General features: G+C 47.9%; 1 protein-coding gene across 2 annotated transcripts in view; it reads right to left on the bottom strand.

The window, feature by feature from the left end:
* ADCY8 (adenylate cyclase 8) overlaps positions 1-23,757 on the bottom strand; it is a 157,786-nt gene that overhangs the window by 6,815 nt on the left and 127,214 nt on the right. For both annotated transcript variants that reach the window (XM_090283353.1, XM_090283354.1), the window contains 4 exons: positions 22,714-22,886; positions 15,100-15,178; positions 9,059-9,217; positions 3,038-3,184 (listed from right to left, as the gene is read on the bottom strand). In XM_090283353.1, the coding sequence (XP_090139479.1) occupies positions 3,038-3,184; positions 9,059-9,217; positions 15,100-15,178; positions 22,714-22,886 (558 nt within the window). The remainder of the gene's footprint in view (positions 1-3,037; positions 3,185-9,058; positions 9,218-15,099; positions 15,179-22,713; positions 22,887-23,757) is intronic.

Here is a 23,757-nt window from a genome sequence, read left to right as displayed (position 1 = left end):
AAAAGCGGCTGCGGGCCTCGTGGGCTCCGAATCCACCCCTTTATTAACTGACTAGTCTGCACGGAGCAGGGAGACCCGAGGGGACTCTTCAGCCTTTGCAGGGGGCAGGGCCCGCGGGGCGAGGGACCTGGCATATAGCAGACCCAGCCTGGGAGCGTGGGCTCCGTGCAACGCCCTGTTTCCCTCTGAGCCCAGACAGAATTTTGCACGCTCTCCGGTCCTGCGGTAATTGTCTCGGCCGGAAGAGCAGCGTCACTGTGAATGTGAGCACCAGGGTGTCTGGCTGGCGCTTGGCCAGCGCGGAATCTAGAGGGGCGCTCGTGACCCGCAGAACGCAGGCATGTCTGGCTGACCCAAGGAGAGCGGGCAGTGCTGGGGGCTGGCGAGCCAGGGGATGCTTTCTCCTTGAGGACCACATTTTCTTCCCTCCTCCTCCTCCTCCTCCTCTGTCCTTTCTCTTCTATTTCCTCCCCTGTTCCTCTCCGGCTCGTCCAAAGCCCGCGTTCTAAAAACTACAGCCTCTTAGTCTCACCAAGTTCCCTCTGCAAACACCGTCTCTACCACTAGGGGCGCTCTCCTTTGTCGCCGTTTCCTTGACGTCTCCAGGGTGTTTACAGTTTGGGGCACCGAGGGGCGCATTTAGTTCAAATTTATTTATTACAATTTAAAGACGTGCTAGTGAGCTCTTTCAGGACATGGGGCGCTATAGAATTTAAAATAAAAAAGAGCCTAATAGCTCAGCCTTCAATCAGGTTAGTTTTTTAAATCTGAGAGTAGGTTTTAGACTGTAGTCGCCCATCACCACCTTACTATTTGCCAGCTGCGTTCTGTCTCACATTATGTAACTAATTAATAAAGCATCTGTTGTAAGCATGTCTTATGTTCCAGGCACAGTGCTAGGCCCTGAGGACCGCCGGGACCCATAAGAATATGGGTTCTGTCTTCATGAGCTTACGGTCTGGCACGGAGGATGGGAATAGAGGTGCTGTTACCATGGACTCGCTCTCCGCACCTGACTTCGCAAGGTCCTCTCTGCGAGTGCACTTACCACTGACTCCTTGCGTAAAGAAAAGTCCTAGTCACCCTATCTCTCTCTGGCATGCGAGCCACGGAAGGCAAGTGACTGTGTTGTCACCTGTCTTGATTCCCCCCGCCACCCCTAGGACAACTGAAAGGGCCATCGTTGAGTTTATGGCCACAAAACCAGAACCATGAAATGCCACTTCAGTGAGAAACAGGGCAACACAGTTAAAAACCAAACGGTGTGGTGGGCCTGGGTTCTGGCCTCCGCAGCACCGCCCTAGGGGTGTGTGACCCTGGACACTTTTGATGCTTCTGAGTCCCCGTTTGTCTCACTTATAGAATGGAAGCTAACCATTCCTGTCCTGTGGGTTTGTTGGGAGGGGTAAATAACAAGCAAATGTAGAATATTGAAAATGGCAACATGTGGTAAATACCTGTAGGGGTTAATACGATGGATCTCTGCCCCAGACCTCAGTGCTTACTGGGAGCAGAAGATCTATACACTGAAGAGGTTTCAGGCTCTATGTTGGAAGGTTTTGGGGGGTATAAGTTTTTCATTGAAAAAGGAGTGACAATATTTACCTGGCTAGGAGGGGGGTTAGAAGAGGCGTCACAGGTAGAGATGGTGTTTGGATTGACTGTTAAATGGCTATTAGGTTTTCCACTGCTTGGAGTCTAGGAGAAAGGATGGCATGGTGAGGATGGAACACTTTCTGGGCAGAAAGAGCTGTGTGTGGAATAGCTAGGTGGGCTCGATGGCTTGTAAATAGCTAGATGGTACTAGATGGCAGGCTGGGTGGCATGGAGTGGGAGGTAAGGCTGGAGAGAGTACAGGGACAGTAGGTGCAAGACCTCAGGTGACCTGAGCAATCGGCAAAGGGGAGCCACCGAAGGGTTGTGGGTTTCAAAGGAATGTGACAAAATACTCCTGATTTTGGTTGTTTCTGATAGTGAGGGACAGCAGTTAGGAGCTGGCTGTGCTCGTCCACGTGAGGAATTATATGGCCCCAAACAGGACTAAGAAGAAGGAATCCACAGGACTCAGTAGCCAGGTGGGGCGTGGGGACTGAGAGAGGGTGGCAGAGCAGCTGGTGTTGGTGCCCGACCCAGGCCTGCCTTTTGGGGCCTCCCTCCAGAAGGCCGTGAGGAATGGCTGCTAACAATGCGTGGCTGTCCGCTCTTTTGGAGAATCGGCCAGGCCAGGGGAAGCTCCCTGCTGGAAGTGCTGGGAGGTCGTGCACCCCCACAGGGCGGCCCACAGCCAATGGCTGACCAACACAGGGACACAAACACTTACCCCCTGGCCTCAGTGCCTAACAACTCCCTGGTACCACTTAGACTCCCGAGCTCCCTGGGAATCAGGCTGAGGCTAGACTTTTGCTGAACCTGCATCTTTGCGTGGCTTCTTCCCCAGCATTTTCTCAATCAATCATTTACTTCCCTTCTCACGCTCAGGCAAGTCGGTGGGCACTGGTGCCCTGCCTCACGTTGGAGGAAGAGGAGGAGAAAGCACACTCTTGTCCATGAGTGACCCCCCCCACCCCCCAAAATGTTATTTGTTCTTTAGACTTGGGCAGGCTGGAAAAGGACAGGACCGTCTAGGGCATGTTTACCCTTGTGTTTAGGCCTCTCACCAAATGCTAATTGATGGCTTTATCTTTGGCACTTCAAGCAGATGGAGAAATGTCCCCATCAGTGCCCAGCCTCTGTGATGCTAGTGCCTGAGTAGCAGTGGCCCCCGGTCAAGACTTGGTTTCGCCATTTGCTAGTTGGGTGTCATTGGGTTAAGTGACCTAGCCTTTGAGCTTATGTTCTTGATCCCCCCCAGAGAGAAATAGTAGCACTTATCTCATGTGTGGTGACTGTGATAATTAGGTTAGATAACACATGCTTGTGTTATCCCGGAGCCTGGAATTCTGTAAGTACCCAAAATGGTCACTGCTCCAGCGAATAACATAATGTTCTGACAACAAAGATGGCCATTTGTCACCAAATTTCTGAGGCTTCACTTTACCTCATCGAAGTCAGCAATGATCTCATTCAGTAGGCGCAGGCATTCCACCCCTTGGTTATTCATTTCAGTCTGAGAGTAGAAGTCCGCAAACCCCGGGATGGAGGCGAACATCACCCCAACGGCATCGTAGGACTGAGAGTACAGCTCCTGCACAGAGGGACACACACAGGGAGCCAGAAACGGTCAGCAGAGGTGAGGCTCTGCACTGGTGCCACCTGTGCAAACATGCACCTGCCCCCAAGCACCGGTACCCGCAGATAGGACAGAGAACAGGCGCTCTGACACTGTCATGTCAACTCCGTAACCACAGCATCATCACCACGTGGACTGGGCCCACTGAAAATTCATGGCCTCCAGCCTCAGGTGGGCTCAGGGTCCTGACTGTCCATCTTTTCGTCCTTGGCTTCCGTCCTCACTGGCCAAATCCTCACTGCGCTCCTGAACTCCCGCCCTCATTCCACTCCTCTCAAGTAGGGGATCCAGTCTTTTATGTCATTGAGACATCTGAGGCTCTTGGCATCCCAATGCCCATAAGTGGTCTACATTAATACTTATTTTTATCGCTTCTGCTTCAACTCCAGACGATGCATTTTTCCTTCTGCCCTTGTATTATACCTGACCTCTTGACCCCCTCCTAGTTTTTTGCCCCAGTGATCCTTTTCTCTCTTATTTCTTTTTCTTCTCTTCCTCCTCCACCATCACCTCCTCAAAGTGTCTCCCAGAAGAAAACGTACAATGTGCCCTGGATCCTGAAGACACTTGTGACTACCAACCGGTCTCTCTCCATCTTTGCCTAAATTTTTCAAACTACTTTCCTCCACGACCTGGCCTCACTCTGTCAATGCTTAGCCACATGCCGGGTGGAGGCGAAATGACTCTGGAACAGGTCAGACTACAGGACAAGGTGGAGAAATCACCACATAAGTATCAGTTGACACCTGGGCAGACCGGCTGGTGTAGCGATCTCTCGCAAGCTCATGGGCCTTTTGACTTTCTGTGCTTTTGTGACACATTTGTTTTCCTCGTGTGTGGCCCCTTCCGTGATTGCTGTGGCTCTGCCCTTGACCCACGGCATGGTTCAACGTTACCCCCTGACCTGGGCCATCCTGCTTGCTCCCAGCCTTTCACGAACATTCATGTATGACTGTCTCTAAATCCTTGTATCTGAGTCAGTCCTCCTCGGGCTTCAAACCTTGGTGGCTTGTGCTGGGTTGCCCCAATTTTTCAATGCTGCACCTGCACGCACCTTCTCTGTACCTAGACCAGCTCCTGCTCCTTCATCCCCCAGCTCAGTTTGCACACCCACGTTACCAAGTCATCGGCGTTAGGGATGCTCAGGGTCACCCTTGACTCCTTCCCTAGCACGTCCAGATTCAAGCAGCTGCCAAATCCAGCTGGGGTTCTTTCCGTTTCCTAAATATTCTTTCTAATCCTCCCACCATTGCTTTTTATTAGGCCCTGCCCGTTTTCCTGCTTCACCAGTAAGAGGTTCCCTGGCTCCAGTCTTGTTCTGCCCAAAGACATGTTCCACGTGGCAGCCCAGGTGAGCTTTGAAGGACACAAGATTGACCACACTTCTCTCATTCTTGAGCCCCCCCAGTGGCCCACCATTGCCCTCAGGAGAAAGCTCAAATGCAGTGGCATGACACATATACATATATTCATGCTTTCTCTCTTCAGCCTCATTGCCTGAAATTTATGCCCTGTGTTGGACCTTGTGTTCCAGAAACACTGGAGCATTTGTACTTCTCTGGGCCGGCATTCTGACACTCAAGGTCCAGCCATGGCCTCTCTTGGCATGGAGTTTTTCTCTGGACACTAGAGGGCACTGTGTTCATGTGAGCATTGGGCTGAATGCTCCAGGAAATTAATGCCCGCCCACCGCCCCAGGCAGCTGTCAATCAATGACTGATGAGAATTAGCTATAGTCCCCAGCTCCTTCACCCCTTGGGTCAGATAACTTTGAGGTATGCTTTCGACGCTATTTCCCCAAATTCCCCAGTGGGATGAAGCGTCAGACACCCACAAGGTACCTAGTCTGAAATGCTCTTCTGCCTACCTGGGTTTCCTGGGACCGCCTCTGAGCAGATTGCTTGTACTCGAATCTGTCTCAGGGTGTGCTTCTGGAAGAAGCCAGATGAAGACACATACTCTGCTGTTTCACACTCCAGTGCTTTTATTCTTACTATCTGTCCCTGACGGGGCATGTCCTTCCTTCCTGCAACTGGCTTCCCTAACCAAGCTGACTCTTGTGTTCTGCCTTCAGTACCCACTGGCATACTTTGTCTTCCACACCCCTTCCCAGATGCACAGCTGTGCCCTGTGCTGTGGCTGCCCCCCTGAGCTGTGTCTACCATAGATGTTGCCACCTGCATTAGTGCCTTAGTGTCCATTTCTCCCTTTCTGCGTGGACTCTTCTAGGGCAAGGACTCCTTGCCGTTCATCTTAGTCCATTCATATCATCCAACTGGTATTTTGGGGGATGCCTGCAATATAGTGTATGCCCTACACAGGGTCTGCGCAAGGCAGACACTTAAACCGGTTGAGTTCATGACCCCCTAGCCTTTGTAGGAAACTTGAAACCTTATATGGTACTTTCATGTGATTTCAATTATTTAATCCTTTCAATAACCTTGTGAAGCAGGTACGATTATTATCCCCACTGTACAGATAAGGAAACTGAGACAGAGAGGAGTTAAGTCATCGTCTGGGTTCACACAACTAGTAGTGGGTTGAAGACCCCTGGGCCTTCCGCATCTGCCCCTCTGGGCTGGCCTCCTCTGCGTTTCATGCCGTCAGACTCAGATGTTCTTCTCATTCCTGATCAGTCAGTCTTGAGCTTTAAGGTGCGGATGAATCTGAGTGCCTTCACTAGCTCTTGTCCAAAAGAGTGCAGGCAGCTGGTGACTGGCTGGACTGGGTTGGGTTAGAGGTGAGGCATACAGATTATAGCCAAGGAGCTCTCAGGTGGGGCCCTTCATCGTGGCCTTGAACAATGGGGTGATACCACAGGAGGAGCTTGGCTTTGCTTTATGGGTCAGAGAACCTGCATAAGCCAATTACAGAACCGCATCCTCTAAATGGCTATGATTTGGAGGGAAAAATATATCTGTTTATTAACTTCAATATGAATGTTCTCAGGTTTCTGTGCCGCAAACTGGGTGGATTAACAACAGAAACTTATTTTCTCGTAATTCTGGAGACTAGAAATCCAAGATCCAGGTGTTGGCAGGGTTGGCTCCTTCTGAGGCCTTTCTTCTTGGCTGATAGATGGCCTCCTTCTTCCTGTGTCTTCACATGGTTTTCTTCTCTCTGTGTGTCTGTGTTCTAATCCCCTCTTCCTATAGGGACACCAGCCATATTGGATTAGGATCCACCATAGTGGTCTAATTTTAACCCAATTACCTCTTGAAAGATCCTGTCTCCAAATACAGTTGCATTCTGAGGTTGAGGTACTGGGGATAGAACTCTAAAATATGAACTGGCTGCCAGAGGGCATGCAGGGTCATTGATGTAGGCAAGTCAGCCCCCACCACCCAAGCAAGTCGGGACAAGGCTGTGAGGGGTTTGGAGGGCCACCCCCAAGAGCTCCAGCCACCTGCCCACACCGTCAGAGAGAGCCTGTCACTCAGCTGGCTCTAATCAACCGCTTTGAGTGTGCCATCTGTTTCTTGCTATTTGGGGCTCAAAGAAGACAAAAATACTGTGAACTGGGGCGGGGCAAAAGGATATAGAAAAGCTATTATTGTCTGAGTGCCACCCTCCTCTGAGGTACAGGTTTGGGCTTTGTAGAGGGTTTGAAGCATATTTGTTCACCCCCCATGTCCCGCCCTCTTTGCCCAGGAAACTCTCAGCTGGCCCTTCCTCTGCCCGGGCCTGTCTGCCTCCAGGTCCTGTGTTTCTTATACGAAGGTAAGACCTCTCTGCAGGGAGAAACTAGGTCTGAGACCTGTGCTGCCAGCTCGCAGCAGCTGTCCTCTGCCCTCTGCTTCAGGATGCCTGTCCCTCGGCTTGGAATGCGTCTCCCCTCATATGTCTAGTTCATAGCACCTGGGAGGTATGCAGTCGATATTTTACTGAGGATTATTGAACAAACGGTTGTCTCCTTTATCCTCTGGAGGAGTCGCTCTGTTTCCTCTGAGCTTCTCTATCTCCCTGTGAAATGGAGTAAAACACCAGCCTTTCTGGATCACTGTGAGACTTATCTAAGCAAACATGTGCCAAGCCACTGGCCCAGAGGGGGCATTTGCCGAAATGGAAGTGCCTTCTCCTTCCTCAGGATGGCAGTTCCTCTGCCACCAAAATCAACTTTGGGGAAAAGAGCTGTGATTAGCGGACAGTTTCCATGGTTCCCATTGGCTAGGGGGTTGTCAGAACATCACCGGGCTGATTTCCAACGTGCTCCCATCCACAGCTCCCTTCTTACCTGGCACTGTGGGTCCGCAGACCTCCCAGGCACTTCCCGCAACCCAGGCGCTGCCCACAGCTCTTCCCACGGCCACGGGGCTACTGGGTAGACACCACAGACACCGAGGAGCAGTGGGGCCATCTCTTCTAGCTCTTAACTCCTTCAGATGACAAGGCACCTCCACAGGCTGAGTGACTGACGCTGCTTCAGCCCCTGGCCTCCAACCCCTGGGCCCTTCCCCCAGGTGGCTCTGCACTTGGGGCTCCCCACCATGGGGTTTTCCGAGGAGCCATTCTGCACCCCAACTGGCAACGTTGTGACTTTGGACAGATGACTGAACCCTTCTGAATCTCACTGACTCCGTTTATAAAGTGAGGAAAAGTAGGACATTAGTACATCGATCGGAACCCTGGTCCCTGCCCACATCTGACCGTGAAGCTGTCCAGGCCTGCGGCTGTCGTCTTATCTACTGCGGTGTCCAGGACAGTGCCTGCGACGCAGTGGGTGCCAGCTCACCTGGGTCTATTGGAGATGCTCACCGCTAGGCAAGGACCAGAGAGGGAGGAAATAATGCTAGTGGCTAGATGGACTTTCCCAAGTGACCCTTCAGACATAATATAAGAAAATCAGTTTAAAGTAAAAGGAGCATTTTTGAGTACCTACTACATGGTAGGCAATGTGCTAAGAAGTGTGTGTGTGTGTGTGTGTGTATGTGTGTATACATGGATATATACATACTTATATACATACACATGTATCTATATATACACACATGTATTTTATTATAACATTTAAATTATTTTAAAAATTATGATGAAATACATATAACATAATTTACCATCTTAGCCATCTTCAAGCGTGCATTTCAGAGGTACTCAGTACATTCACACTGTTGGACGCCCCTCACCCCCATTTATGCCCAGAACTCTTCACCGTGCAAAACTGAGCCTGTCCCTATTAAACCCTAACTCCCCTTGTCCTCCTCCTTGTCCCAGGCCCTGGCGGCCACCGTTCTACTTTCTATTGCTACGAATTTGACTTCTCTAGATACACACTCTTGTCAGTGGGATCATACAGTATTTGCCCTTTGGTGTGTGGCTCATTTCACTGAGCACAATGACTTCAAGATTCATCCATGTTGTAGCATGTGTCAGAATTTCCTTCCTTTCTGAGGCTGCCTGATATTCCGTTGTTTGTATGTACGCAACTTTTTATACATCCCTCAGTCAATGGACACTGGTTGGCTTCCATCTTTTGGCCGTTGTGAATAATGTTGCTATGAATATGGGTATTCAAGGACCTCTTCAAAACTCTGCTTTAAGTTCTTAAAAGTTACATATACATTATTTTAAATATATGTATATATAATTTAAAAATATGTGTACACTCATATATAAAACTTTACAATTCCAATTCGGTCTTACAATGGACACCTTATATCCTCCTTACCCCAGGCTGGGGAGGCTGTGTGTAAATTGCATAGTGCCGGGCAGTCTGGGTGGCCTGGCACCGAGTGGAGGACAGAGAGGTTCTCCCAGAGCTTGGGATCCATGTATCCAGCTCACCCCACCCACGGCCACGCCTTTGCACTGACCAGGCCAGCCTGAGCTCACCTCATTGTCACGGTCTTTCTCCAGGAAATGGCGGGCCACGTGGCTGGGTAAGATGTTCCGGAGCATGTTCTCATTGTGCTCCCTCAGCTCCTTCATCTCATTGATTTCCTCCTTGGCCTGAACTCGCCAGAGGAAGTCCAGGCGGGCTGTGTACTCCAGCTGCAGTTCAGGTGAGAGAAAGAAAAGAAACAGGGAGACAAACCGTGAGGGTACAGGCGTCAGGCGCCCGGGTGGCAGCTGGGGAAAGCTTCCCAGGAGCCCTTCACAAACAAAACCACCCCGTCTGAACATTTTTGGGAGGCATTCTGCCTGACATCGAGAGATCAGAGGGTGACCAGACTTCACAGGGCTGTGTCCCTCCCCTTCCTAGCATGATGGCACCTGTACATGTACAAGTTTGTGTGGTTATCTGATAATGGCCATATCTTCTACTAGTTTGCAGGTGCCGTGAGGTCAGGGGTCCTTTCCGCTGCTCAACATTATGTCCTTAGCATGTGGCCGCATGCTTGGTACAGGGCAGGTGTTCAATCAACACCTGCTGACTCAACAAAGAAGTTGTGATAATCAAGCCAGTCGATGCTTAGATGCTGCTTATTATTATTCCAGAAATTGATCTAAGCAACATACATATTTTTACTCCTTTCATTTACCTAAAAACCCTAATAGGAATGATTATGCCCAATCCTTATTTTACAGATGAGAAAATGAAAACAAACATGCTTAAGTAAGTTGACCAAAGTCACATGCTAGTTTGTGGAGGGGAAGCCAGAATTTGGGCTTAACTCCTCCAGAGTCCAGCTCTGAAGTATGAGCTCTTCTTTAATTAAAAAAATTTTTTTTAAATTGTTGTTCTATTACAGTTGTCCCAGTTTTCCCCCTGTCCCCACCCCCACCCCGTTGTCCATGTCCATGGGTCACGTATACATGTTCCATGACTACGCCCCCCCCCCCCCCCCCCCCCCCCGGTCGCTGTCAGTCTGTTCCTTGCTTCCATGCCTCTGGCTCTATTTTGCTCGTTTGTTTGTTTTGTTCATTAGGTTCCTGTATTAGGTGATTAGGTGAGATCATATGGTACTTGTCTTTCCCCACCTGGCTTATTTCACTCAGCATAAAACTCTCCAGTTCCATCTAGAGTGTGAGCTCTTAATCACTAGGTGATTAGGAAGAAATGAATGAGCTAATAACGGAAGGATTGTGGATTTAGTTGTGAGACAAATATGACAGCATTCTGGTCCCCCTTCCAACACTGTGACCTGGGCTAGCGAGTTCACCTCAGGTTCCTCATCTCCAAGGTTGGGATGAACACCAATGACCACGCAAGACCAGAATAGGAACTATATAGGAAACTATAGATAAAGCGCATGGCTCACAGTAGGTCCTCAATACATATTCGTTCCCTCTTGTCCTAGCTCCCTTTGTGTTGGCAAGTGGACAGCTCCCTTTCTAAAGAATCTCACATACTTAGTACTGATTTGGGGATGTCATTAACTGTTGAAGTGAACCATTTTCCCTCTTTATTAAACACGTGGTTGGATGCCCTGAATTCAAGGGCCATAAAAATCCAGCTCGTTTCTTTTCTTTGTTTTACTTGAAAGTCTCAGTGGTTGGCAAAAATGTGAAAAGACAGAGAGAGAAGGTTATCTATTTATCAAACTTTGTAATAGCAAAAGCTGGGAACAACCCAAGTGTTCATTTTGTTGGTTGAATGAACTATTGTGTGCACTATAAAAAGAAATGAAGAATATTTCTCTATCCTTTGATGGACTGTCTCCAAGGTGCAGAAAAGCATGTGTAGTGTGCCACCATTGATCTAAGGAAGGGAAGGATCTCAGTCTCTCTCTCTCCATATATTTAAATATATATATATATATATATATATATATATATATATATATATATATTTTATTTGTTGAAAAATTGAAGTACAAAAAACCAAAAGTAAAAAACCATTAAAAATCATTACCGATGAGATGAAGAAGGGAGGGAATAAGGTAGAGGAAAAGGGATAGAATTCAAAGTTTTAAAATTATATTGTTTTACAGACTTGACCTTTGAATCCTGGAAATATTTCCACTTAATTATAAAACTAAATATATTTTGTAAAACTCAATAAAAACAAACACAAATAAGCAAATGGACCCGCGTGGACAACTACAAGGAGAGGAGCTATTCCAGATGTCTTCTGACACAATAACTTGATGACACGTTCATAGAGGGAGACATTCTGAGGAGGAAAAGAGCTCAGAAGGAATCCTAACCCTGTTTCCAACAATCCTGCTGCAGGTGGTGGTGTTCACGTTATTCTTCTTAGATCATTATATGTGAATGCAGGATAAAGCAAATGAGTGTTTGTGTTGGAGTCACTGAGAACTGGAACTTGGGGGAGGGACAGAGGAGATGCAGGTGTGAGGTTGATGAGGTTAAGGCAAAGGTGTGTGGTCCTGACTATGACGTGAAGTGTCCCGGTGAACTCGTGATGTGTGTGCATACTTCCCAGCTCCGCCCACTGAAGCCAAGGTGGAGAAGCAATAAGAACCTCATAGCAGTGAGCTCTCCCAGTGTCCACAGTGGGGTTTCCAAATACCACTTCCCGCCAAAATCACCCCATGCTCTTTGCAGAAAAGGCTGACATTTAGGGAGGAATATGGACAAGCCTGAGATATCTTTTCCCACCAGAAAGCAAGGAGATGACCAGAATCTACTGGGGTTACGTTCAAAGACTCAGAAGCCAATTGCCCAAATTCTCACTGGTAGAGGCTGGCTCTCAACTCCTGGCATTTGACTCCAAGCTGTGACTCTTAACCCCTGCGCTCTCTATGAGTGACCTCATTCAGCTGTTGTCCAACTCTTGAGAGATAACTATTGTCCTTTCCATTCTGTAGGTAGAAACAATGACAGTTATGGGAGCTTGAGTCTCTCAAGGTCCTGCATTCCTCCAGTGGCATTGCTGGGGCCTGAACTTAAGAACAAATGGTTTCAAGGCTTGGGTCTTGTTTTCCAAGCTGCATGGTCCCAGTGTGTGTCTTTATCAGACCCAGGAGTAAGTGACTGGAGGCATGACCTCAATAATCTCTGTCCCCAGGTGCGGCTTCCTCTGCCAGAAATGGAGACGCTGAGGCCCGAGGGGAGAGGCAGGTGACTGCCTGCACTCCTGTCTCACGTTCAGAACGTTTGCCTGCCGGGACGAGCAGGAAGTGTTGGGCATATCACTTCCACGTACGTGTAAGATCAAATTCCCCGACTAGGCAGTTATTACATAACCGTCTCCGTCACTCTGGAGATGTGTAATTACAACGCTGCCACCGGCAGGCTGCCGCGTACCAGGCCCCCATGGGTGTTAGTAATGAACCCAGAGGGCTGCTGCGTTGCCCAGGGGAACCGTGGATGCAGGTGCAAACCCAGAAATGGACAGGCTCAATCTGGATGAACAGGACCCTGACAGATGCTGTGGCTAGATGGCCCCCGAACAGATAGGATTCTGCAGAAAGCCTCTTTGATCAGAGAGGCAGCGAGCGGCCCATGGTGGGGAGAGAATGGACCTGTTTCTGTCCTGCTTTCCGTATCGGCTTTGTGACTGCAAGTGACTTGGGACCAGCTGGATAATCACGATACTTTCTCTGTCTCGGGGGCTTGTTTCCAAAGTAAACTATTAATAGCTCAAGCTTTTGGAGCACGTCCTCTCTGTGCAAAGCACTGGGATACATATTTTATAATTACCGCCTCACTTAACGCTGTAACGACCCTAGGGAAACTGCTCTCCTCACACCTGTCTGACAGGTCAGGAAACGGACACAAAGCTCAGTGAGTTACTGAAAGTCCCATGTCTCCTAAGTGCCACAGCTGGGGCTTGAATATGACCCACCCCACTGCAAGCCCATAACTGGAACTGCTGCCGTTATGGGATGTGACTGTGTCATTTCAAAGTCTCCTGAGTGTTTAAAATAAAAGAGTAAAATATGGGGTGTCACTTAAGCACTCAGACCCTCGCTGCGCTTCTATAGTCTTTCTTTATACATATTCTTAACGTGGTCAGGTTATCTGCTTCCCGAGGACCCGTGGGGAACGGAGTACGTTACACTGGAATACTGCAAAGGTCCTGAGGAAGTGGCACTGACAGGTCCTGTAGTCATTCCCTTGGGTGGCAGAGGAGACAGGAAGCTCTTTCTTGCTGTGCAGTGAGGACCCTCACTTTGAACTTGCCCTCTCCCAGCTTTCCCTGGGGATTTCTCACTTGTCAGTTTGAAACCTGGCTGATGGAGTGTGTGCATGTCTTTCTATAGAGCTGCCTTGGCTGACCGTGTCTTCTGGGTCCTCAAAGGGGTTGTCATTCGTGTGTCAATCTCAGGAGCTGTCCCCTGTAACAAGAAGCCATTGAGATGTGGAAGACGTGACCCCAGCTCTCACCTCGAGCCCAAGAGACCTAAATATAGGAAAGCTGGAAGTGGCTAGACTTTGACATTTGGCTTATTGTTTCACCACGAATTCAGCTAAGACTGAAAAATGAGTCTACGTCATACTGCAGGACGGAAAGCCCTGGCCTGTTAGGTGTGCAGACGCGTCCTTTCTGCTCTTCTCCAGTTTAGGAAGGGGAGACCGCGGGCTTAGGAGACAGGGCTGGGTGTGACATCCGGTTCTCGCACTAGCTGAGTAGCCTCACTTTCTTCATCTGTAAAATAGTATTGGTAACTACATTCTGGGTTGTGGGAGTTTGGTTAAATGAGATAACAGAGGTCAAGTGCAAGGCACTTTGTAGGAACTTGATGTATATGGACTCTTTCCCTTTTGTCTCCACTTGCCAAGTTTTATATCCCTCCCATCCCCCCTTTGATTGCATTTTACCATCCGCCTTTATTACAAATAACTCTACGCATCTCTAGGATCGTGGGGTTTGCGGCTGTTTCATCCCTGGTTTCTCGAGGTTCATTACCTCCCTGTTTCCATGGTGATTCCTCAGTGATCTGTTTCTATTTCTGCTCTAACTGACAGCCTTCCTGTTTTTTTGTTTTTTCTCCTTTTCTGGCTACCTTTTTTTTTTTGAAGTGTGCACAGACCAAAGAAAGAAAAGGACCCTGAACAGAGCAGTGAAGCTGGCAGGGTCTGGCTCTACCAAGGAGAGAAATCTCCCTGTGTGGTGAACATGACCACATTCATGGTCTAAATTCGCATGGAGAAGTCCTACTGGGGGCTGCAGGTGACACCCCCTGAGGGAAGTCTGGTATGATGCTCCCATGCAGAATGACTTCTTGCCCCTCTGACTCTCGAAGGCCCTAAACAGCCTGACCCACACATAGCACATTCCCCTATGGTGTTTGGGGTCTCCTCTCTTCCAGGAGACTGGAACATCTGGGGCCAGAGATGGGGTCTCGCACAGTGCTAGCGACCATGCCCACCCAGATCCTGGCAGAGCAGAGGCTCAGAGGTAGGCGCTTCATCTACTTAGGGTACATCCGTAACGAAGCCCTTGCTATACTTACAGAAGGCAGTGAGCAAAATGCTGCACACAAAAATAAAAAAGCAGTTCTTCAAATCAGCCCTCCTTAGGGGTTCCTCTCTTATTTTACGAATGAGGAGGCTGAGGCTCAGGGAGATAAGAAACTTCCTCAAGGCTACAAGCTACTAAGAGGTGGAGGAGGGATTAGAATCCTGGCTCACCTGATCCTAACACCTGAATATCGACACACACAACTGTGGTGGTAATAATTTTATCCTGGCCTCGGAACTGGGAGAGACCCCAGCTTCCCTGGAGCAGAAATCAAAGGCTCTCTCTCGCTCTCTTTCATTTTTTTTTTTTTTTTTGTTGATAATGATCTCTTTAAAAAACATATACTGAAGGGGAGTTAAAACCACATTGTTTACCAAGTCATCTTCTCCAGCTTAGTTTTTTTTTTTTTTATTAAGCGGGTCTCTATTAGAAATTGATTGGGCAAGAATCACGACTTGCTGCAGGCAGCTAATAGTCATTTGCTGTAAAGAAGAGCCCGTTTTACCACAATGGGAAATGCCAGGTAACCAAAAGCAGATGGAGCAAAAAGTTCGATTACCTGCTGTCCGTGGTAGAACACAGCTAGGAGGAACATGGCCATCAGCAGCAGCGATGCCTCCTTGGTTCCCAGGAACTCTCTGCTGGAAGAAGAAATGCAAATGGCAGCCATGGAGGGACTTAAGTACCCTCGCTAGGAAACCGAGGTTCAGAAAGGACTCTGTTAAAAAGAAAGAAGCAGTTGTTTTCTGAGCACCCATGAGGTGACAGGGGCAGCTCTGGGGGGGCTTTACTCAGGCTAATTTGGAAATCAGTTGACTCCCAAGGGCACGAGGTCACTTAGGTCATACTTGGTGGAAGACTCTAGAGTCTAGCGTTTAGACAATGCGCTCACGTTAATAATGATGTCTTCTCTCCAAGAGGCAGAGAACAGACTGATGGCTGCCAGAGGGAAGGGATTTGGGGACTGGGTGATGAGGTGGAGGGACCGAGAAGTACAAATGGGTAGTCACAGGATAGTCACAGGGATGTGAAGTACAGTATAGGCAATATAGCCGATAATACTTTACTAACTATGTATGGTGCCAGGTGGGTGCTGGAAATATTGGGGGGAATCAGCTTGCAAACCATATGATTGTCTAACCACTATGCTGTACATGTGAAACTCATACAAAATAATATTTAACAAAACCTTCCATTTGCGGGACACGTTTTCTAGGTTTCAAAGAGCTCTTATACTTTCTTGTCACAAAAATCTATGGGAGATAGTGATCCCCTCTTTTTTCTTAGAACTTATCCTGTTTAAGAGACAGGTGTGTGATTCTTGCTATGTGCCACTCCCTGTTCTAAGTGCTGTAAGAATCACGCTTATATTCTTATATCAGTTCTGTTAATGGGACACTTTTTACTCTATCACTTCTGAAGTTCTTACATCAGTTCTATGGGAGGAGCACTGCTGTTACCCTCATTTCAATTCTTGTGTCTTTTAATGAAGGCTTTGTTCCCACTGAGTCATCTGCTGGAGTGAACCTGCAAGACCCCACTCACAGTCCTTGTGGGGTCACAAGCTGTCATGCCGCTGACCTGGCCTGTCCTGGGCTCTCTAGAAGAAAGCTGGAGAGCAGCTAAAGATGGTCAGCGGCCAGTACATATGTGAACAGTGACATGACCCACAGCCATGAAAGACATTCAGAAGAAGGCAAGGGAATCCCTTGTTTGATTCCACAGGGTTCCTCTCTTTCATTTTAGTCCCACGTGCAACCTTTGCCAGGACAACTGAGGCCAGGAGGCAGCGAGTTTGGTGGACGCTACATCAGGCTTTGAGTGAGGATGTAGTGGCTCAGGGAAACAAAGAGGTCCCGCTGACAGGCTTCCACTGGCTGAAGGAGGAACCCCCAAGTAAAACGGCTCCGGACAGCTCATCTCTCTTGCTTCCTAGCACCTCCTGTTTTCTCCCCCAGGTCCTTCCATCTCAGGCAACTGTCGCCTCATCCATTCACCCAGGTGCTTGAGCCAAAAACAAAAGCCAAACTCGGAGTCAGGCCTCAGCACTCCAAGATCTCAATCCTGTCCACTCTTCCACCAAAATACACCCCATTCCACCCACTTCTCTCCATCCCTACTTCCACCGCCACGATTCCCTGCAGCCCCCTAACGCGACTGTCTACAGTCTGTTTTCTATGTGACTGTCAGATATTTGTTATCACTAAAGCCAGATCACCGCACTCTCTTGTTTTATTGCCTCTCGGTCACAAGCACACACACACACAAAAAAAAAACAACTCAGAACTTACTCAGAATAACATAATTCTGAGGTGCTTAAGCATACAGGGAGGCCATCATAGATGAGATGCAGTTTCTAGTTGGGGAGGAGTGAGCATTAATTAATATGGTTGCACCCAGGCAACCCCCAGCTTTCCCTTTTCTATTCTTGTTGGAGACCAGCTAGAGAGGCACGGGGCTCAGGGAAACGGGGAATGGGAATATGCTTTCTCTTGGGGAGGTATTCAGATTGATCAATTTCCAGTTCCATCTGCTTTCCCTTGGAAATCTTCCCTTGGAGATCAGGTGTTATTAATAGATGATACTCATTGTTGTGTGTCTTTTCTATAGCCCCAGAAAAGCACATAGTTATTGAGTATTTACTGTGTGCCAGAAACATGCTGGGATACAGGCATGAAGACTGTCTTTTCCCTAAGAAGAGTCCACTAAAAAAAAGAGAGTCAAAGAGACAGATAATTCAGTACCATGATACATTCCACAGTAGGCATACATCCTTGTTGCCATAGGACTGCATAGGAAGAGAATGTAGCCTGGGCTGGAAGAGTCAAAAGCGTAGTCTTAAAAGGATGGTCAGTCTTGGGAGGTAAAGATGGGATGGGCTCTATAGGAACAGGACGTATATCTTGCTGAGCTAGTGGTTGACCAGCCTCTAAGAAGGGATGATAAAAGTAAATGTCATATGTCAAGTTCGAGGTCACAGGCAGCAGGGGAAAGTGCTCAGCTCTACTGGACCTGTCCACGACTGCCGGTGCTGAAATGCAGAGGGTTGGATTTGTGAGCCCCATATTGTCGTCCAGTGTTTTAGGACTAGGATTCATTCATTCATTCATTCATTCACACACTCACAGTCATGACGATGCTCATTTGGGGGGTTAATAGGCATATTTTAGCACCGCCCTTTTCTCCATGTCACTTAATTCTCTGGCCCTAAGGTTTGGGGACTACTGAAATAATGATTATAAAGACATGAGCTTTGTACTCACGCAGACCCAGGTTCCAGTCTCAGCTCTGTCACTGGCCAGGTGTTTGACCTTGAACAAGCCACTCCATATCTCTGTATCTCTGAGCTTCAGTGCATTGCCCATTGCGAAAGGCTCTAATAGCACTTACCACCATAACCGGAGGATTGAATGAGCACATCTTGGTAATGTGCTCGGTAGGGCTCATGGCCTAAATCTCCCTCTCTCCACCCCATGAAGCTCCCAGGTCATAATCTTGTTCCTGGTGGTGGTGCTTTTGGAACAAAACAAAACAAAACAAATCAAAACACTGGTTCACATGGCTTAGTTTGAATAAGAAATGCCATTTGTTTAGTTCCTGCTGAATGTGGCCCAAATTCCTGCTCTGACTGGCACTTCTAATTTCCTTTTCTTTGTGATGCAATGGACTTTTTTAAAGCTTGGCAATTTATCACTCACATACTTTCAAGAGAAAACGTAAATACCTCTTGAATCATTCTGAAAGCAGCAGCTGAGCAAAAAAAGAGAGAGATGACTAGGTCAAATTGAGAAGAAAGTAAACAAAAATCCTGGATGGTCTGTGAGTCTTTCTGATACGTTTCAGATGGAAAAACTATGGCCTGAGTAGAGACGGTAGAACATACACAGTAAGTCAGCCAGGTCAAGGGACATCCAGAAAAAAATGTGATTTGAATTTACAAGGAACTTTAGTGCCTTCTATGATTACTTAAAGAACTCCCAAAGAGTCAAATGGCTGAAATCTTCACAAGCTATAATAATTTGCCTGATATTGGCTGGCAGGGACTAAAAACCAAGGCAATTTTGAATTAATTTATTTGTATTAATAAAATAATTGGACTAATACTACCCTCTCCCTACATTAATAGAAAAGAACATAATTAATTGAAAACATATGTAGGATAATGTAACTTTTAGGACTATAACAATCTTTAGAGATCCTCTTATTGGATGTCTCATAAAAATTACAGTAGTATTTAATTTGAGTGTAACTCATTATAGACATATTTATGATAATTACAGTGAGTTAGGAAGCTAATAAACATTCACAAATAAAAAACAAAAATTGTCAGTAATCCTACCACCCAGAGAAAACAATGATTACTATTTTGGGGTCAATTAAATGTCATTTCCTTTTCCTTTTTGCAAAAGTGTGTTCATGTTTACAAATTTAGGATTATATGATTCATACTGTAATAATGTCATGCAATTATATACTTTACGATGTGAATTTAATGGATCTATTCTAGTCTGTATTAAATGAACCATACACAATATGCGATTCCTTGCACGTCTTTAGTTTTACAGAGAGAATGCTAGGCCCAGAGAGGAGAAGTCACTTGCTCAAGGTCACACCGCTGAGTTGTGTCAGAGCCGGGATGAGAAGTCACCTCTCAGGCAACAGATTCAGCCCTTTAGCCATTGTGCATCTGATGCCAAATTCTTAGCTTAGCTCTTAGTTCCCCCTCTGCCTCCCCCAAGAAACCCGAGATGAACCAGCCCATTTGAATTTATCTTTTATTCTGTGGCCATGCTCATGACTGCATCTGCTAAGGGCTGATTCGATGCCATGCTTCCAGCAACACTTTACATACATTGCCTGCTTGAATGACCGCATCAACAATTAAGATACTATTAACCCTATGAGAGTGAAGAAGAAACAGACCCTGCTGTTGAATGATACGTTCCAGTTCACAGGTCTCATGAACGGCGAAGGGTGGCTATCTGCCCAGATCGCGACGATCATTTTTCAGTAGCTAACATATTCTCCTACGTGCACTTAGTTGCTTGCCTCAAAGCTCCTCGAAGGTGGAAACAATGTCTTATTTGTCTTCGAATCTGTAGGGCTTAGCAGAGCCCATAACAATGATATGACACATGAGTCCAAAAGCAAATTGTGCTTTTCGGATGGGGAACATATGGGCAAAGGTGAGCAAAAATCGCAGGGGTTGTAGTCAGATGGCACTTATCTTCCTAGGAATCGTCGGCAGCCGTCCGTCTCGAGAGACGATGGTGTAGCTTCTTAAGAGTCTATCTGCACCGCCGAGAATGGCTGTGCAGTCCGACTCGGGAGTGACACGGTATCTGTCTCCTCCCGTGTTGAATCGACATCTTGCGATGACGCTGGAGTGTCCTCTCCAGTGAAGCTGAAGCTACAGAGCCTGGGCAGGGTGATATGGAGGGTCTGCTGTTGCCCATGCAGCAGACCCCCCCTCTCTTCGCAGCTGAAGGGTCCAAGGGAAAGACGGAGTCAATACAGCTTGGCTTCAGGTGCGCCGCAGGAGTTGCCGGTGTTGACTACAACGTCAAACCGCCTTAGGGACTCCGCTCCGGATTTTCTGTCGGGGTTTACTCCCTTAGCCTTTCCCCTGAAGAGGTGTGCCGCAAGGCAGCGGAGGTTTTTTGGAGTCAGAGTTTTCCTTCTCTGATGTGCCCTGACTGGAAGATCGAACCAGCGACACTTAGCTCGCAGGCTGACGCTCAATCCACTGAGCCAAACCAGCCAGGGGCTCTTCCTAGGAATGATGGTGAAATATCATCCCCAATGAGCTAATATTTCTTTCAGTCCCTCATTCATTTTATATTTCATTCAACAAACACTTAATTGCCAGATATGCTATATTAAGTGCCAAAAATATAAACATGAGCAGTGGTTTTCTGGTCCTCAAAAGCTCTTATTCCAATGAAAGAGAAAGATATTAAAATTAATATTTACAACAGGAGGCGATGAGTGCAATGATAAAAAAATAATATGCATGCATTAGAGAATCAGGAACAATCAAAGAGGGCTTCACTGAGGAGATTGTCTTTGGGTTGGACCTTGAGAATGATGAGTTGAACATCGGGAGATGGACCTATCAGGCAGGGGGGAGTATGTGCAGAAGCTCATCTGGGAAACAGCACATGGTCTCCCATGGCTAGAATACAGGTTATAAATGATGATAAGACTGGTGGAGTCCGTGGGGGTCAGACTAGTGTGAGCTCTGAAGTCCCTGATAAGCAGGTTGAACTTTTAACTTCTTCAAGGCAATAGGGATGCCCTTAGGGTTTCAGGAAAGGATAATCAGTTGACCAGATGGCTTTGAGAAGAGTGGATTGACAGTGGAGGCTGGGGGCCCAGTTCAGGGAGGGCAGCCCAGAGGTGAGAATAGGGTCTTTTTGGAACAGCAGCATTTGTGGTACGAAGGGGGCGTGTCCAGTAATAATCGTTGGTATTGATCAAGTGCTTACTCTCTGCCAGGCCTTGTGTTAAGTTTGTCCAATCACATTTGATCTCTTATATTCTAACAATATAGGATTATTATCCCCACCATACGGATGAGTAAAGCAGGGCTTAGAGAGGTCATGTCACTTTAAATTAATTTACTCAAGGTCACACAGCAGGAGGAAGGCAGAGCTGAGATTTGAACCCAGGTGGTGGTTTAACTCCTACACTTGGACTCAGAAATGTCATGACATAGTCCTTCCCTGTAAGGGATGCTGAGGAAGGGGAATCTCTAGGGACTTAGGAGACATTGGGGGTGCGAGTGCGTCACCTGGTTCAGACTCAGGGCCATGCACCGAGCCAGGGGGTTGTTGTTATCTCTTCATGAGTGGACAGGGAGATGCCAGTCTAAAACATTTGGGACCATACCCATGGAGGTGCAGCCAGGCTGCCCTGCGCAAGGTCCTCTGTCTTTTCCCAAGTGCTTGACCCCAGGAACAACCAGTGGAAATGCTCCTGGACCAAAGTGAGCTCCTAAAATGGTGGTGAAAGTCCCGACAGCAAGAGCAGCCTGTGGCCACTAAGCGGATGCACAGTGACCATCAGCCCGTGGAGGCCTAATGCAGCTGAGAGGAAGGGCCGGATGAGCTGTGCCGTGCCTTATCCATTCACGTCTGTTAACAGCCAAGTGTGGGTCAGTAAGAGGTGGGCCACTAACCGACCTTGATTCAGGAAGCAGCAGCAGTGAGGCTGGGATGACGGCTACTTTCACAACCCTACTTAGCAATTTTACTGCACGCTTTTCCTGAAGACCTCAACATAGAATTCAGAACTCAACTTCTCGCCTAGGAAGCGGAGAGGGGAAAGTATTGATCACCTACCATGCGTATCAGAGCCTGTGAGCACCCCATGCGCTTCCTCTGCCTGAGGCCAGGCGCGGGGTTCCCCCAGGGGCTGTGGAAGGGGCTCAGTGATGTCACCAGAAGCTTCATCCAGAGGATGAACTGTGACTCATGAGAGAAGGGACAGAGGAGGAGGCAGCCCATTTCTCTTCCCTGCTCTGCTGGAGACCCTCTTCCCCAGCTCCCCGCCTACGCAGAGGCGTTTCAGCTGGCCGCAGGAATGGCTCTGCCGAGGCGCCCGGCGAATCTCTCCACAGTGCACCTGACCAGCACAGTGTGGCAGCAGCTTGTATTCGCCGCCCGCCATTTCCTTCCTCACTTCCCCTTCCCTCGCTTTGGCTGCCCCTGCATTAGGGCTTCAGGCTCGCCTCAGGCTCTGTTCTCTAAGGAGTCCAGGCTGAGACAGTATTACTTTTCTTATGTTATTCCATTATTTCAAAAAGAATGAAATGCTCGGATCATAGTAGGTGCTCAATGAACAGTGTCTATGGTTATTAATGTTGCTACAGCCAGGTTATAATCAGACTCTGCAAGTCTTGGATCTGTTAAAGGTAAAGGAGTCATGAATTACTGGGTTTAGAGGAGACCTGAGCTGTGATTCAGTCCGGAGTTTAACTCATCAATTAATCTGTAATTCATATAATGATAAAGCTGAAAACTGGAGAGTCTGCCTAGACGTGTAAGCTAGAGAGTGCCTGAGTGAGAAATTCATTCAGTCCCCAGGTTTCTACAATTCCACCATTTTCCCAATGGCTCTGCTCCCCGCTGGAAGTTGAGGGCTTTCTGAGCACACAGTGGTGGGCACTTACTTTCCACTATGGTTCAGCTTGTCGTAGCGCAGAAAGAGGCCCGCGTAGATGGTCTCAGTGAGCAGGGCATAGATGGCGATCATGATCAGCAGCACGGCCAGCTTCAGGACGGAGTTAAGTCGGAGGAAAACCGCACAGGTCACCATGGCCAACACGCCCGTGAAGACGAAGTACTGGAATCAGAGAACGTAGGTGGTCAGACTCGATGGGAATGTGTGTGTGTGTGGGGGGGGGGTTTGCTCTCCCCTTCATGGATGCCAGTAGCCCCCCGCCCCCCGTATAGATGTTTGCTGAGCATCTCCTGTTGGAGGTTTCAACCATCCTCAAACTCAACAGGTCCCAAACTGAACTCATCATTGCACTAGCAAGGAGCAGTATATAATCTAGGAGAAATTACTGCACACTACTGAAGCAAGGCCCTTCTGATTATCCTACCCAGTGCCCCCTGAATTATGACGATTTTCAGTCTGGCTGGTGGGGAAAAACACTTTCCAGCATGGTGTGAGCACCAGCATGAGTCCTTCCAGATGCCTCTTCTCCGGGCACCAGGTGGTGTCCTCACCTGCCCTTAGGAAACCTCTGCAGATCCCTGGGTTTCTCTCTGTGCAACCCTCTTCTCTCTGTCCTGCAAACTTCAGCCTCTGGTCTCCCCAAACTCTCAGCTCTGCCTTCTCTAATCAGGGAGTCCACTAGGTTCCACCTGGGACCCCTCAACCCAAGCCACAGCCTGAAAGTTCTCCTACAGCCACCGCAAAGCCCAGGCAATCACAGGGCTCCCTCCATTGGCATCCTGCTCTCCTGGGGCCACTGTCCTTCATTGCCTGATGCCCAGTGTCTTCAAAAATGATTGACGAATACATTTGGTTTATCTGCCTCTAGTAGTTTAGGGTAGGAAGGTAAATACTTTCTCTGCGGCTTTATTAGAAATACATCTTTTCTTTCTTTCTTTCTTTCTTTCTTTCTTTCTTTCTTTCTTTCTCTTTCTTTTTTTAAAGAAAGATTACTAAACATGCATTGTGGGCTCTGCCCCTTGAGTAATCTTGA

This window comes from Furipterus horrens, unplaced genomic scaffold (genome assembly GCF_987537825.1).
Source record: "Furipterus horrens unplaced genomic scaffold, mFurHor1.1.pri manual_scaffold_7, whole genome shotgun sequence".
Classification (NCBI taxonomy): domain Eukaryota; kingdom Metazoa; phylum Chordata; class Mammalia; order Chiroptera; family Furipteridae; genus Furipterus; species Furipterus horrens.
The sequence above is the reverse complement of the archived record's forward strand: the minus strand, read 5'-3'. Positions and strand labels throughout refer to the sequence as shown.